Source organism: Histomonas meleagridis (assembly GCF_020186115.1).
Source record: "Histomonas meleagridis strain 2922-C6/04-10x chromosome Unknown contig_11, whole genome shotgun sequence".
NCBI classification, from domain to species: Eukaryota; Parabasalia; order Tritrichomonadida; family Dientamoebidae; genus Histomonas; species Histomonas meleagridis.
In genome coordinates, this window is record NW_027150754.1 from 144683 (window position 1) to 161544 (window position 16862).

General features: G+C 31.3%; 3 protein-coding genes across 3 annotated transcripts; 1 reads left to right on the forward strand and 2 right to left on the reverse strand.

Moving 5' to 3' along the window:
- Positions 1–68: 68 nt before the first annotated feature.
- GO595_000648 (Valyl tRNA Synthetase) lies at positions 69–4762 on the reverse strand (the record flags this gene model as incomplete). The annotated part of the gene is made up of 2 exons (XM_067919840.1): positions 69–1139; positions 1883–4762. The coding sequence occupies 2 exons, from the start codon at positions 4760–4762 to the stop codon at positions 69–71; spliced, it is 3951 nt and encodes a 1316-aa protein (XP_067779117.1).
- Positions 4763–11671: 6909 nt separating this feature from the next.
- Positions 11672–12220, reverse strand: GO595_000649 (40S ribosomal protein S7; the record flags this gene model as incomplete). The annotated part of the gene is made up of 1 exon (XM_067919852.1): positions 11672–12220. One exon carries the CDS (start codon positions 12218–12220, stop codon positions 11672–11674), a length of 549 nt encoding a protein of 182 aa, XP_067779118.1.
- A 1641-nt stretch (positions 12221–13861) lies between these two features.
- Positions 13862–15359, forward strand: GO595_000650 (cytoplasmic heat shock protein 70; the record flags this gene model as incomplete). Its single annotated transcript, XM_067919863.1, has 2 exons — positions 13862–14310; positions 14375–15359. The coding sequence occupies 2 exons, from the start codon at positions 13862–13864 to the stop codon at positions 15357–15359; spliced, it is 1434 nt and encodes a 477-aa protein (XP_067779119.1).
- Between the last annotated feature and the right edge of the window lie 1503 nt (positions 15360–16862).

Sequence of the window (16862 nt, forward strand, 5' to 3'; positions counted from 1 at the left end):
ACATTATATCGATGATAATACTTAAAATGATTAAGTTTGTTCATATAAAAGTTTTAGTTAACATAATATTACATATTTCCATAAATTTGGTTCAATCGATTCTGCGCATTTTTCAACCTCAAATCTTTGATTTTCTTTTCTAATGTGCTCTCGTCGTCTTCATTTTTCTTTCCTTCTTTCTTTGTTTCATTGTTTCCTTTTGCCATCATTCTTTCTATTGTTTGTTTTTTCTGTGCAATGAGTTTCATTTTCTTTGTGTTCTCATTTGCAAGCTGAGAAAGCTCTAGTCTTGGCGCTTGTACCTTTTCCCATAGTGTATCTATGTTTCCTTTTGGCGTGCCACTTTTGCACTTTTTGCTCCACTTTTTGATAATGAATAGAAATTTCTCCCTTTCATCAGCGTTAAGTTGACCACTTTTTGCTGAGCCAACAGACTTCCTTTTCTCAAGGTGTTGTAATTGGTTCCTTAAAGACCTTAATTCTGCTTTAGCATCAATGTATGCTTTTGTTAACATTTCCTTTTCTTGTTTCCATGCAAGAGATTCTTCATTTGCATCAATTATTTCTTGCGATTTTTTTGTTTGTTCTTGTGAATATTGGCGTAATTCATCCATACGTTTTTGAGCTGCTTGAATACCTGCTTCGAGTTGCATCAATTCCCCTTCTTTAGACTTTATTATTCCAGCAATTTCACTGCGTTGTCCATTTTTGGAGCTAATAATACCTTCACGCTCTGCAAGAACTTGAAGTGCGCGATTTGCTTCATCTTTAAGATTATGAAGTTGGATGACAGAATATTTCTTGTCTTGGAGTTGCACGGAAAGGAATTCGAGAATTCTTGAGTTTTGAAGTGAAAGAATTTGTTGTTGTAAATATTCATTTTCAAGATTTAGTTGTTGCAATAAAAGGTCAGGTTCTTCATTATTTAGGAGATTTAGACGTTGCTCTAAAAGTGAAATTGGTTTATCAAGGTTTTGTACTTGAGATTTAAGACTATTAAGATCTTTTGCTTTACATTCGAGTTTACGAAGATGTTGTGGAAGAATTTTTGAGTTTGGTGATGAAGTAGGTGAAAATTGAGATGTAACAGGTAATGAACTGATGGTATCATTTGTTGAAAAAAGAATTTCATTTTTACTCTTGAGTTTTTGAATTTTAATAAGAGAGCTACTAATCCTTGTTTGTGCTAGCATTATTTCATTTGTTATCTCTTCAATTTTTTCTTTATATGAAGAAGACTCAGAATTTGAATCCGATTTTTCTGAGTTTGTTTTTTCTTCATTTTCTTCTACTTCTTTTGAAGCCTCATTAGAAGGAGATGATTCATTTGCTGCCGTTTTCATTTTTTCTTTATTTACCCTTCAACCGCATTATTTACCCTTATGGATTATGAATACTTTACACAATTTCCACTTAGCAAACAAAATAGTGATTAGAACAAATAATTACACTCTCTGCATTAAAGTTATTTTAAATTTATAGTTAGAAATAGAAATTTTACGTAAGGGCTGAAATTGCCAAAATCCGAAAAATCTACAAATTGTTACAGTCAAAATAAAAAGCCATACTTTGTGTTGATAATTAAAAACAGTCTATTTTCACCAAAATTAAAACATGGCAAGGAACTAATGATTTGTTCCGCCTTTTGGAAAACAATTGTTTCTGAATAAAAAAGTGTCAACAGTCAGTGCCACTTTTGATTTAGAAATTCACAGGCGCAAAGTGATGAAGAAAAACGATTTTTTTGACTGTATTTTAGTAATTATTTTTTGGTTGATTCTATTGTTAACTTTAAGTTGTTAATGATTTCGTCCAGTGCCTTAATTTGTGCTCCATAATTTTCGAAGTTTGCTTTGTCTGCTGCTTTCACCTTTTCGGGCACCTTTGAGTACGAAGGCGACTGCATCTTCTTTTCGAACTTTTGGTATAGCGCCAAAATCTTTTCCTTCTTTGCCAGCGAGTTCTTCAGTTCCTTTTCGAAGTCTATCAGACCGGTCAAGTTCAGCCTCACCTCCAATGACTCGTTTACTACTTCTGCTGAGTAGCCAGGCTCAGCCGGTGTGCCGAGTTCTACTTTAGATACATCGCCAACGAGAGCGAGTGCTTTAACTGTTTCGAATGTATTTTCTATGTTTGGAATGTTTGTTGCCACGTGCAAATCCATTTTGTTGCTTTTGATGTTATAAGTAGTCTTAATATGACGTGCTGCGTTTGCAATAGCTATGGCTGTTTCCATTTCTTGTGTTTCGAATGAATCCCATTCAGCGTTAACTTCTGGATAAGGCGCGATCATTATTGATGGGACGTCAAATCTCTTTGGTAATCTTTGCCATAAATCTTCTGTAACGAATGGCATGAATGGATGTAATAACCTTAATGATGTTTCAATACATTCATAAAGTATTGATACAATTGTTTGCTTATATTCCTCGTCATTACCTAATAAAATTGGCTTAACGTTCTCCAAGTAAACCGAACAAAATTCGTCATGGAAAAAGTGGATCAAACCCGGAACCGTTTCGCCCATTGTAAAGTATTCAAATCCGTTATAAGCCAATTTGATGGCGTTTGTCAATTTCTTCAAAATCCATTTGTCAGCTATACCCAACTTACCTATCTTAGGTTCTTTAAAGTCCTTAAAGTTCGGCATAGCGTAACGAATTGCGTTCCAAATCTTATTACAGAAGTTACGATAAGAAACGATAACGTTCACATTCAAATTCGCTGTTCTCGTAGCGCCAGCAAATGAACACAACGCCATCCTCATAGCATCAGCACCGCATTGAGGTATTCCTTGTGGGAATGATGCCTTCATACCCTCTGACGCAGTCTTCATTTCTTTCGGATCTAAATGTGCTTCCTCCAAATTCTTGATCAAACTTTCCAAGTCAATTCCGTCGATAACGTGTAATGGGTTCACGACGTTTCCGAGCGACTTCGACATCTTTCTTCCTTGTGCATCTCGAACTAATGGGTGTAACAAGACGGTCTTAAATGGAACAACACCATTAAGTTCCAAACTCATCATTACCATTCTCGAAACCCAAAATGTTAATATGTCCCAACCTGTCTCCAATATCGAGCCAGGATAATACCTCTTTAAGTCTTCTGTTTGTTCTGGCCAGCCGAATCCTGAGAATGGTAACAACGCAGAAGAGAACCACGTATCTAATACATCTTCATCTTGTATAACTTCGATATGTTCTTTTGTCACGTTAAATTTCTTCTCTGCGTTTTGGATTGCATCTTCATCATTATACCCAACGACCCAATCTTCATTCTTATCCTGTAAAACGCCATCGATCTTCACTTGGTACGCTGGAATACGATGTCCCCACCATAGCTGTCGTGAGATACACCACGGGCGAATGTTTTCATGCCAACGCTTCCAATCGATGACGAATTCATTTGGTACGATTTTAAGTTCTCCTGTTTCGACTGCTTCAAGCGCTTTCTCTGCCATCGATTTCGTGTCGACGAACCATTGCTTCTTGATGATTTGTTCCACAATGTCGCCACTACGTTGTGTGATTCCAAGGCGCATTTCATGATCTTGTTCATGATCATAAAGTCCTAATTCCTTGAGACGTTTTGCGATTTCAACACGTGCATCAAAACGTGGTAATCCTGCAAACTCTGGACAAATGTCATTAATTTTTCCATCTTCAGTAAATATGTTTGTGAATTTAAGATTATGACGTAAGCCGCATTCGAAATCGTTTGGATCATGTGCTGGTGTAACTTTAACTACGCCAGTACCAAAGTCCATTTCAACTAATGTGTCATCACAGATAATTGGTATTGTGATCTTACGGAATGGATGATAGACTGATTTGCCATGTAAATGCGTATAACGTGGATCTTTGCTGTTGATGGCAACTGCTTCATCGCCTAACATGGTCTCGAGTCGGGTGGTGGCGATAAGAACGGTTTCGGAGGTTGGTTGACCGTTATCGTCGGCAATTTGGTATTTGAAGTATGTGAAGACGCCGAATGGATATTTCTCGTATTTGTGATTGGGGACTGGTAATAGTGTACGTTTGGAGATTGTTTTGTATTCTACTTCGGCATCGGAAATTGCTGTTTGTAATGCACAGTCCCAATTAACTAAGCGCTCTGCACGATATATCTTGCCTTTGTTGAAGAGACGAATGAAGGTCTCTTTGACGGATTTGGATCGGGTTTCATCAAGTGTAAAGAAATATCGATCCCAATCAAGAGATGATCCTAACATCTTAAGTTGGTTGTTAATGTTACCGCCATATTTCTTAGTCCAAGCATGTGCATGTTCAAGGAATTCTTCACGTGAAATGTCATGGCGGGTAATGCCACGCTCTATTTGAAGCATTTTCTCAACACGTACTTGTGTTGCTATACCTGCATGATCCGTACCTGGAAGCCAAACAACATCTTCACCTTTCATACGATGAAAACGGATAATTGCATCTTCAATTGAAGCTGTAAGTGCATGGCCAAGGTGAAGTTCACCAGTGACATTGGGTGGTGGAAGAACCATTACATATTTTTTATCAGATGTTTCATTTGGCTTAAAGAATCCTTGTTTTTGCCACCATGAATACCACGCTGCTTCGACACGTGGTGGACAATAAGTTGCTGGGAATTCATCAAGATTTGGCTTTTCGCCTGGTGGCGTCGGATTGTCATATGTCATCTTGTCAGCAGTCTTCTTAAGTGGAGCTGCTTTGTTTACTGGAGTCTTGAGTACTTTCTCCTTTCGTTGCGCTTTGTTTGTTACAGACATCAACAAAATTGTTGGCTGACCAAAACTTACTGTATTGCGAACTTTACTTGGCAGGCAATATTTTCCCTCAATTTGTAAACATAATAAATTTTACTCAATTGAAATTCAAATGAAATATTTGCAAAATTAGAAAAGAAAAAGATGAAGTAACAGCGTAATAGGCTTTGCTAATATTATTTGAAAATGATTTTTGGAGTGAAGAAAAGTACGATGGAATTTTTTGGACAAAACGATCATTTCTTCTTCAAATATTTGGTGTAAATTTGTCTTTTGTGCATAAAAAATTCGGAAGCTCTTTTTCTAGTCAAGGAAATGGTTTATGGTAAGCATCTTGCAAATTGTGATTTCGGTTGTAAAAAAGTTTAGTTTAGTTATATTTTTTCAATTATTTTGTGTAAAACATCAGAAAGGCCAAACACATTATAGTACAATGAATATTTCGTGAAATTATTTGAAGAAAAGAGTTAATTCAAATGAGACCGAACACTTCAATTCTATCATTCATTTTGTTTCTTATATACACAAATGTTTTCATGAGTTAAACTTATCAAGCGCTCAGCCTTAAATATTTAATATTAAATATTTTTGAGTAATAATTCACTTTGGTAAAAAATCGTTTACGTTGAATAAATTATTTATAATTCACAAATTATCCAATTTTTTTTAGCCTTACAATGTATTTAATAATTCATTTCTTGTTATTGAAATTGAAATTAATGATACACAAATATATCTAAAAGATATTTAATGTTTATTCTTAAAAAAAAAATGGTTTTAATATCGCATATATTTCTTTTGTTGCTTATTTTATATTCAAACAAAATTACATTTGCACAATAAATTTATCTTCTTTGAAATCATCAGCGAAAGGGTCTTCTTCAATTGTCGACATAGAAATTCCTGTTACAAATGTATTTGTGGTTTCTTTTTTGTTTTCATTTTCTTCTGAACTTTCGTTTTTAATATTTTCTGATTTTTTGTTTCGAATTCGAATCAATAATACGACAAGTAGTGTTATAATGATTATAACTATAATAACAACGCAAACAATAATAATAATTGTCGTTATATTATTATCATTACTTAGGAATTCATTTATATTAATATATGTATAGAAATTTGAATAATAATTATAATATGTCGTATAAATAACAATTGTGTAATCATAATAAAAAAATTTGGTTTCAATATATGAAAACATTGAATTACTTAAAAATAATGAAAATGATTTTATTTGAGTTTCTAAAACAGTTAACGAATGAGTAATAGATACTGAAATGGTCATTATATAAGAAAATGATAAAGTTAAATAACTTTGAAGTGATTTTATAAATGTATTCGACATAGTGAATGCATTTGAATTTGTGAATGTGTTTGATTTAGTGAATGTATTCGATTGTGTATATGTGTTTGATTTACCGATTGTGTTTGATTGTGTATATGTATGAGATTTAGTGAATGTGTTCGAATTAGCAAATGTATTGGAACGTGAAAATGAATGAGTAAATAATGGTGTGCATTCTCCTTGTTTATAATCATTCACTGTAAATGGACCAAATCTTGTATCTTCATATGTTGGATATGTAAGAACTGTTGCATTAACTGAAGAAAAAGCACTTTCTCCAATCGATGGTGGTGAAATACCATAATAATAAATGCATTGAAGGTTATAACATTGCGAAAATGCACCATATGATATGGTTTCTAATCCTGTGCCAAGTGTTAATATCTTTAACCCATAACAACCTGAAAATGCTGAGGACCCAATGAATTGAACTGAATTTGGAATTGTAATATTTATTAGTGATATACAATTTGCAGGTGCCTTCTCTCCAAAACTTGTTAATCCTGTGCCAAGTGCCAAAATTGTCAAATTATAACAATTTGAAAATGCTGAGTTTCCAATGCTTGTTACTGAATTACTAAAATTGACACAAACAACGAATGGCCATTCAATAAAAGCGCCCTGAATTATAGTAATGTTTTCACCAATAAAATATTAGTATAATTATTAATATCAGCAAAATCATTAATATTTTCGATTAAAAGCATTGAGTTATTATCATTGAAAATTATTTGAGCAAATTCTTATAAGAATTCATGAAAAAAGAACAAAAATGAAATTGCTTTTGGTTTCTTTTGTTTTCAATTCATATTTTTGAAAAACTTTTTTCTGAAGTAATTTGATATAAACCGCTATCAACAGCATTGAAAAAATTGTATTAATGTGAAGTAAACATTTGAATGCAACTGATTCAAAACTGTTGACGTTGTGCATCAAAGAAGAAAAAGAAAATTTCCAATGTAATAATAAGATACATAATCATAGCATTGATCCAAAGTTTGTAGAGGAGGTATAGCTTGATCAAATGTAATGATTCCAATTGATTGTTTATGAGAAATTGTAAAATCTGATTCTAAAAGTTTTTTCTTGGGAGCTAAAACATGGTTCATTGGCATCGCACATATAATGTTTAAGATGAGTTTCGCATCGAAATGACATTTGGTGAATGCTGTTGAAAAATTGCAAAAAATTAATTTTTTTTTGGTTATAGTTTCAAAGATTGGAACATCCACGTCGTGAGCATGTGCAAGTTCTTATTTTTTTCTGCATTTTGGCATATGTAAAAATTTTATGTGTTTGAAAAATGGACATTTAAGCTTCGATTGAGTTATAAGTTGCTTTGAGACCTGCAAAATGAGTATTAATTGAACCGTTTTCATTTTTTAAGATGAAATATAGTCGAAGCACTTTACCAAATACACATCGGCCATACAAAAGTTAAAATTCACACGGTTAAATGATGAAGAGCCTATTGTTTTCTTGAAATTTTTCAATTCAATCAGAGAATCTTTCAATCGATATTTAAAGTGAACAAGTCAACCACATGAATAAAATGCTCTTACAGCCACTTTTAAATAATATAATGAAAGCTCATTTGAAAGCTGAAAAGATTTGATGGAAAAAAAATTTTTTTTCGTTTGAAATTCAATGACTTTGGATAGAGAATTGTGTCAAATATGTTCAAATTTCACTTTTTCTCTATAAGTGATCAAAGTGTTTCTTTACGTAATAGGAATTTATACTTAATACAGATATTTTGTTTTGTTGTGTTGTGCCAACATCGACAGCATACATTGACTCTACTCCTCACTTCGAATTCTTTGTAATATTACATGTTCATATGATTATATCATTGTCTGAATAAATGATAAACACAAATGATATTAAAGATATTAAATAACTTTAATATTAATTATCAACAAGAAACTTCGAAGTGAACAAACCTAAACGTTGATTGAATTCAAAGCTTTATGCTTGGGGAAAAAGATATCTTTTGTTATGAATTTCTTTGGTGTTGAATGATACCATTAAATGCTGTTACTTGAATATTATATAATTTTAATCAAAAGCTTTCTCGCTAATGTCTTTTTCGTTTTGTTCAGTTACAATGTCGATCGCTTCAGCTTTCGTAATCTCTGAAGAGGTACTATGACCTTTTTCATATTTAACAGTGAAATATTTATCACATTCTTCGAGAAATTCCTTTTTGAAAGTAGTGAATATAATTTGCGATTTTTCATTTTCGTTATTTGAGATTTCCATAATTTTCGCCACATCTCTTCGGTATTTATCATCAAGTGCTGCGTCAACTTCATCAAACAAATAAAAAGGCGCAGGTAAATATTGCTGAATCGCAAATACTAAAGTTAAAGAAACTAATGCCTTTTGTCCGCCACTTAATTGTGAAAGAGAAGAAACTTCATGTTGACCATCGAATTGTATATTAATTGATATACCATTTTGTTCGAGTAATAATTTACCATTTCCTCTTGGCTCTAATATCGAAAATATCTTTGTGAAATTCTCTGATATTTGTGCAAATGTTTTCCGAATTGCTTCGTCTTTTTTTTGATCCAAACTTTCGATTAATTTTAGAATTGAGTTTTCACTTTCTTTTAGTTCTATTCTTTTAATTTCTAAGTTTTCTCTTTGGGAACTAAATTGATTATATTGATCAATTGCTTTTTTGTTTATATATTTGAACTTTGATTGTGACTTTTTAATTTCATTAAGTTTTCGATGAAGTTTTTTAATGGATAAATTTTCCATTTCATTAATTTCATTTGTTGGTATCATTCCAATGTTTCTAAGTAAATTCATTGATTCATTTCTTCTTTGTTGTAATAATGAAATTGTCATTATAAGTTTCTCGAGTATTTTCTTTTCATTATTTATAATTTTATTAATTTCTTTTTCTTCATTTTGTAATTCATTAACATTTTGTTCAATAATGGAAATTTGATGATTTTTATCAGTAATTTTATCATCAATATCATTAATCATTAAAGTAAATTCTTGAATTTTCTGTTCAATAATTCCATTTTCATTTTCTAATTTTGTTAATTCTGATTCAAATTGATTAATTTGTATCTTTTCGATTTCTTCAATTATTCTTTTCTTTCGTGGCTGATAATTATTTTTAAGATTATTTGTCAATTCCGATATTTTTGTATATAAAATATTATATTGTTTTTGTATTTCTTCTTTTTGTTTTAATAAATCATTTAATTCTTTTATACTTTTTTCATCAAATTTATTATTTTGTTGATTCAAATATGATAATTTTTCATTTAAAGACAAAATGAATTTTGTTAAATTTTCGATTTTCTTATTCATTTCATTGATTTGATTTTGTTTCACTTCTATTTCTTTTCGTAGTAAATCAATTTCAATTCCTTTTTTCTCTTCATTAAGATAAGTTATATTTAATGATATTTCTTTTGATTGTTCATTTAAATTCTTTTGTTCTTCATTAGCATTATATAATTCATTTTTAATGTTTTGGATTTCGTTTTGAATATTTTCTTTTATTTGTTCATTGTTCATAATTTGTAATGATATTGCAAAAGGTGTTAATTTCTTTCGATATGATCCACCAGTTAATTCACCTCTAACACTTACATATTCACCTGCACGTGTTACGCAATTAACGTTATATTCCGTAGAAATTTTTGTTGCTTCTTCAAGTGTATTAGCTAATGCAACATTACCAAATATTTTAAGTATTATTGGTTCGAATTTTTTATCATATTTAAGTTGAGATATTAATGTTGGAACTTGATTTGGTATAAAAATTTTTTTATTTTTAATCCTATTTAATGATACAAATGCAATTCTTCCTAATTTATTTTCTAATAAATAATTAATTAACGTTTCCGCTATATCGTCATTATCAACTACATAATAAAATAATTGTGATTTTGCTACAATACAAATCGCATTTGATAGTTCATATTCACATGATATTAAATCATATACAGGTGAATAAATTCCTTCTTTTTTGATTTGTTGGATTGAAAAAATTGCATCTCCAATATCATGTGGCATCATTTTAAATATTTTTGTTTTTAATTTATTAATTTCATTTTCGATTTTAGTTAATTCATTTAGATGTTTATCTTCTTTTTTCCATAATTCTTTAATATGATTTGTTATAAAATTATTTCTTTCATCAATTAAATTTCGTTGATTATATAATTCATTTAATTTACTTTCATTTTGATTTTGTTCTTCATTTAAATATCCTAATTCATTTAATTTGGTGTCAACTTCAATTTGAATTTGTTCTTTCTCTTTTTCGATCATTTCTATTTTGTGTTGTGTATTTACTAATTCATCTTCGACTTCTTTTGGACTTTGTGTACATCCTCCAACAATTTGTTGTAATCCTTCAATTTTCCCTTCGATTAAAGCCTTTTGATCAGATATTTTATTATATTCTTCTTGAATTTGTTCTAATTCATTTTCACAATTTGTTATACTTGAATCAATTCTTGATAATTTATTATTTAATGTATTTTGAATTCGCTTTTCACTTTTGATTTTTAATTGTATTTCTTGAATTTTGAATTCTGTCATTTTTTGATTGCATTTCATTTCATTATTTTGTTCTTCAATTTTTCCTTTTTCATTATTTAATTCTTTTTCTTCTTCAATTAATACTTTCATTTCATTTTGTTGACTTTTTATTTGTTGATGGATATTTTCATATTCATATAATTTTTGTTCGATTTCTTCTTTTTTATTGTTTCTTTCGATATCTTTCATATTTAATTCGTTTTCTGTTGTTTCCATCTCTTTGTTACTAATTAAATAATCAATTGCCTTTTTATATTTTTCGATTCTTTCATATTCTTCAAGTTCTTCTTTTTCAACTTCTAATTGTGTAATTCTTTCAATGATATATTCGAATGATTCTTGGATTTTATTAATTCTTTCATTCGATTCATTTAACATTTTTAATGCATTTTCTCTTTGTTTATCATAGTATTTTGTTCCTGCAATTTCCATTAGTAAATCAAGTCTATTTGAATCTTTCATTAATGTTAAGCCATTAATTTTTCCTTGGCGAACAATATAATAACCATTTGATGGAGAAAATCCACAACTTTCGAGTAAATTATGAACTTCTTTTAATGTTGAAATTTTGTTATTTATTTGATATTCATCTTTTTTGATTCCAATACTTCTTTTAATAGATACATAATCAGTATCAATAGGTATTTGTCTTTTAGCATTATCAAAGATTATTTCAACAGATGCAAATTTTCCAGATCTTGTATGACCATCATGAATTAAAGCTTTTTTATCAGATACTCTTAAATGTGTATATTCATCCAATAAAACGAACCCAATGGCTGAATAAAAATTTGATTTACCTGATCCATTTAAACCGATAATTGCATTTCTTCCTGGTGTAAAAGGACCAAATGTTATTGTTTGGTCATACGATTTAAATCCATTAACAATAACTTTATGTATGAACATCACAAAAAAAAATGAAAATTTAACATCAAACTTTGATGTGATCTCAGTTTTTGAATAGTTTATATAAAACGGTTTATTTAATGGGTTGCAACTTCAAAAACTGCATTAATTCCAGTTAATTTATGATATGCAGCACTAAATGAACGAAGGCGATCTTCAACACGTGTCTTGTCATGTGCATCAAGTGTAACATATGTTGTGAGTTTTCCGTCAAGACCATAATGTGTGCGTTTTGCAACAATTGCTGTTGGGTAAACAACATCATCAAGAAGTCCTTCGTGGACTGCACGAAGAGTACGTCCAGCATTACGGATGGCCTTGTAACGGCGTCCTGGTTCTGGAGTCTTTGGAAATGCACGACGTTTTGCAACAATAACGACTTGTGAATTCCCAAGTTTCTTCTCAAGCTCTGGGATGAGAGCTCCTTGGATTTGATGAAAAGCAGAGATTTGTTTGTATGGGACTTCAACAATGACAACTTTGATGCCATTTGTGGTAACTTCTTTAGCACCAGTGATCTTTAAGAGGTTCATGACCTTTTCGTTGGCGGCGCCTTTGATTTCGCTAAATGCTGTGTCAACTTGTTTTTCAAGAGCTGTAAGTTCGCCTCTTTTGACTGTGCTCATAAAGATCGAAAGGCCATGCATAACCGTCCAAACCGTTGCGTTTGCTTTTAAATGATTTACAAATAATAAACTTTTTGAATGAATTATTTGATGCTATTCAACATAAATGATTATAATTAATTACCTGGGCAAGACAAATCGAATTAAATGAAGTAATTTAATGCTTTTTACTTTTACTCACAGTTTTTATTGATCATAAAATTTCTTTTCTTAAGATTTTGGATAATTTAATTCATTACAATAATGAGAAATTCTTTCCTGTTTTTTTTTTTTAATGTCTTAACTACGCACGTGATAACAATTTCCAATTCAGCCACACAAATTGGACGTAATGGATTTCATTCATGTACTAATTTAGAACCATTATCATTAGCAAAAATGTAGAAGCAATTGGACATATTGGAATTTCTGAGCAAAATTTTAAAATGTGTTTATTACAGGTTATGCACCACCAACTACTATAAGTTCAATAATTCAAAGTGATACAACAATATCGCTTACATATTCTTTGACCATTGTTATATACTCTTTATGAAACACAAACTAAATCATTTTCATTATTTAATAACAATTCAACTTTTTTTCTATTGAAACACAGTTTATTCATTATAATTGTGCATTTATTGTTGATTCAACGTATTAGAATATTATTCGAATTTCTTCACATATATTAATGGAAATGATATGCAAAAAGATGTTATAATAATTGTAATTATTGTTTGTATTGTTATTATTTTTATTATTGTAACATTACTTATATTGTTAATTTGAATTCGAAATCAAAAATTGGAAATTAATGGAAATGAAACATAAGAACAAAATGAGACTATAAACACATTTGCAATAAGATTATCTAGTTCAAGCATTCAAGAAGATTATTTTGTTGTTGATTTTAATGAAGATAAATTTATCAAAAAATATAAATATCGCAAATAATTGTTTTTTGGATATTTAAAACATTTTTGATAAATTAATGCTTTAATATGATTTCAATTGACTATAACTTTAGAAAACTAGAATATATTTCAATATTTAAGTAAAAATATTTATATAGTTAATTAAACTTTTTATTTTGTTACCATCATCATAGGAACCGTTAATATTTCAATACTTTAAATGGTCGAATACTTAAATTGAATCATTAAATGCTCAACCAAAAAAAATGCCTTCATAAGATCATTTTTTTATTATGTCAGCAATTGGTATTGATCTTGGTCCCACATATCGTTGTGTCGGTGTCTTCAGACACCGTCGTGTCGATATTATAGCAACTGATACGGGTAATCGCACATCCCCATCTTATATGTTGCATTCACCGAAGATGAAAGACTTGTTGGTGATGCCGCAAAGAACCAAGCAGCCATGAATCCAACAAACACAGTATTTGATGCGCAGCGTATGATTGGTCGTAAGTTTAGTGATCCAGTTGTTCAAAAAAGATATGCAACATTGGCCATTCAAAGGTTGTTCGTGGTGATGCAGATCGTCCAAGGATTCAAGTTCAATGGAAGGGTGAAACCAAACAATTCTATCCAGAAGAAATCTCAGCTATGGTTTTAGGTAAAATGAAGGAAATCGCCGAAAGCCAACTTTCCAACAAAGTTACTGATGCTGTTGTTACAGTTCCAGCATATTTCAACGATGGTCAACGTCAAGCCACAAAAGATGCAGGGTGTTATTGCCGGATTAAATGTTCTTCGTATCATCAACGAACCAACAGCCGCTGCTATTGCATTTGGTCTTAACGAAAAATCTGATAACGAACGTCATGTTCTTATCTTCGATCTTGGCGGCGGTACATTTGATGTTTCATTACTTGATATCGATGGCGGCATGTTCGAAGTGCGTGCCACAGCAGGTGATACACATCTTGGCGGTGAAGATTTTGATAATCGTATGGTTAATTACTTCGCAGATCGTTTCCAAAAGAAGTTCAAATGCGACTTAAGACAATCGATACGTGCACTCCGTACATTACGAACAGCATGCGAACGTGCTAAGCGAACATTATCCACAGCCACATCCGCATCAATTGTCTGCGATTCATTATATGAAGGCCACGACTTTATGGATAACATCTCACGTGCTATGTTCGAGAACTTAAATGATGAACTTTTCAGGTCAACAATGAATCCAGTCGCACAAGTTTTTAAGAGATGCGAACATGTCGAAGTCCGATGTCACCGATATTGTTCTTGTTGGAGGTTCATCGCGTATTCCACGTGTCCAACAATTGTTGCAAGACTTCTTCAACGGTAAGCAGCCATGTCGTGGTGTTGATCCTGATGAAGCAGTTGCATATGGTGCAGCAGTTCAAGCAGCAATTATCAAAGGCGATACACATGAAGAAATCAAAGATATCTTATTGTTAGATGTTGCACCGCTTTCATTAGGTATCGAAACAGCAGGTGAAATTATGACAGTGCTGATTCCACGTAACACAACAATCCCATGCAAGAAGTCAAATGTCTTCACAACATTCTCCGATAACCAGCCTGCAGTTACAATCAAAGTTTATGAAGGAGAACGTTCACGAACACGCGATAACAACTTGCTTGGTACATTCGATTTAACAGGCATTCCGCCAGCACCACGCGGCGTGCCACAGATTGAAGTTACATTCGATGTTAACGCAGATGGTATTATGAACGTTTCGGCACAAGATAAGTCGACAGGTAACGTGAAGAAGATTACGATTAAGAATGAGAAAGGACGTCTTTCACAAGCAGATATCGACAAAATGGTTGCAGACGCAGAGAAGTACAAAGCACAAGATGAAGAAGTGCGTAAGAAAGTGGAAGCGAAGAACGCACTCGAAGGATACTGCTTCGGCGTACGCAACTCATTAAATCAAGAGCAGTTCGCTAACGCATTGTCACAATCAGACAAGGACACAATCAACAAGGAAATCAATGACGCGCTCGCATGGATCGACGCTAACCAAGACGCAGACGTCGCTACAATCGAAGCGAAGCAGAAGGAACTCGAAGGCAAACTGATGCCAATTATGCAATCGGCTTATCAACATGCGGCAGGCGGCGCACAAGGCGGAATGCCAGGCGCGAACATGCAAGGAGGAAGTGGAGCATCAGCAAATAGTGGACACTCATCAGGACCACGTGTTGAAGAAGTCGATTAAATGAATAAATTATATATTTTATGTTGATTAAATGTTATTGAAATGAAATAAATCACAAATTAAATTAAAATATTTTTCTTGTGATTTTATAAGAAACAGTGCAATCAATTTATATATATATTTATTTGAAATGTTTGTTTTGGATTTAGTCATCAGCTGAAATATATCATTAAGGATTTGACAATTATGATTTTGCACAAAATATTGTTTTATTTAATAATTATCAGATTTAAATGAAGAATATCATTTATGAATATGCTTTGAGATGTTACTTCAAGATGAAATCTTCTTTTGATTCCGTTCATTTGCTAATAAAATCAGTATATTTTAAAGATTTTTTGCTTAAAATATAAGGAATTTGGTGATAATATTATTATTTATACAAATTTTTAAACAAAATTCCAAATTCTGATGAGTTCGCATTTATTTTCTTCTTTTTCAGGTAAGTAACCAACGCGGAGTGTGTAATAAAACAAATGTATTATATAGAAAATCGATAAGTAAAACAAGCGCCAATTCTTTTGATTGTTGGTTATGATGGAAAATAATTTAACTGCATGTAAGTAACTTTGTTTACGTGTTTTGATTTCTTTGTTTTTAGTGTCAGGTAAAAAGAAATAAATTATTATAAAAAAAAAAAAAAACATACATGTTGACATCACAATGCAAATTTGAGAATTCTTGAAACCAAAATTTAAGTATATTTGATACATATGGACATTGAAATGCAAGTCCAAGAATAAAAGAATAGTAACAAACAAAATAATGGATCTGGAAATTATTGAGTCAAGTTGATTTTTTGCCTTTTAGATTTGAACCACTTAACTAACTTCATGATAAATAAATTTTATTAATCCAGAAATAATCGTTTATGCTACTAAATTCATGAGTACTGGGTTATCTGACTTTACGCTTTCGTCTCTTTCTTTCTCAATTTCCTTTGGTCTTCGATATTATAAAAAACTTGCTAAAAATAATTAAAGCTATATGTAGTGCTCCAATGGTTACCACGTTGAGATCATTTACTTAAAAATTAATTTTCTATCACAATTTGAATTAAATGCAAATAATAAATTATCTAAATGTATTATTTTTTTTCAAAACTGTATTTCCTTTGTATCGTTCGCCGATGGCCTCATTCTGAAGTTTATCAAAAAACACAATTTTGGATTTTTTATGAGGCATTCTGTGCTATAGACAGAGAGATAACTTGGCGATTTGACATTGGAACCCGAAAAGAAGCAATCTCCAACATGTACTGTGAACTCGAAACATACACTAGCAGTTTAAGCTTTGGCTCCACAATAAGTTATGTTTGCATAAGAAATACTTGAAGTATATGATGTTTCTTTTTGTGATCCTGAAAATATTGCTCCAAATCTTTCATTAAAACTCCCAGTGATCGAAGAGAAAAAAAAAAAAAAAAGTTGTGAAAACTTGCGATAAAGAGATCCACCTTAGAGAGATGAATATTTTGTGGAAATACAAATATGGATTGTTATG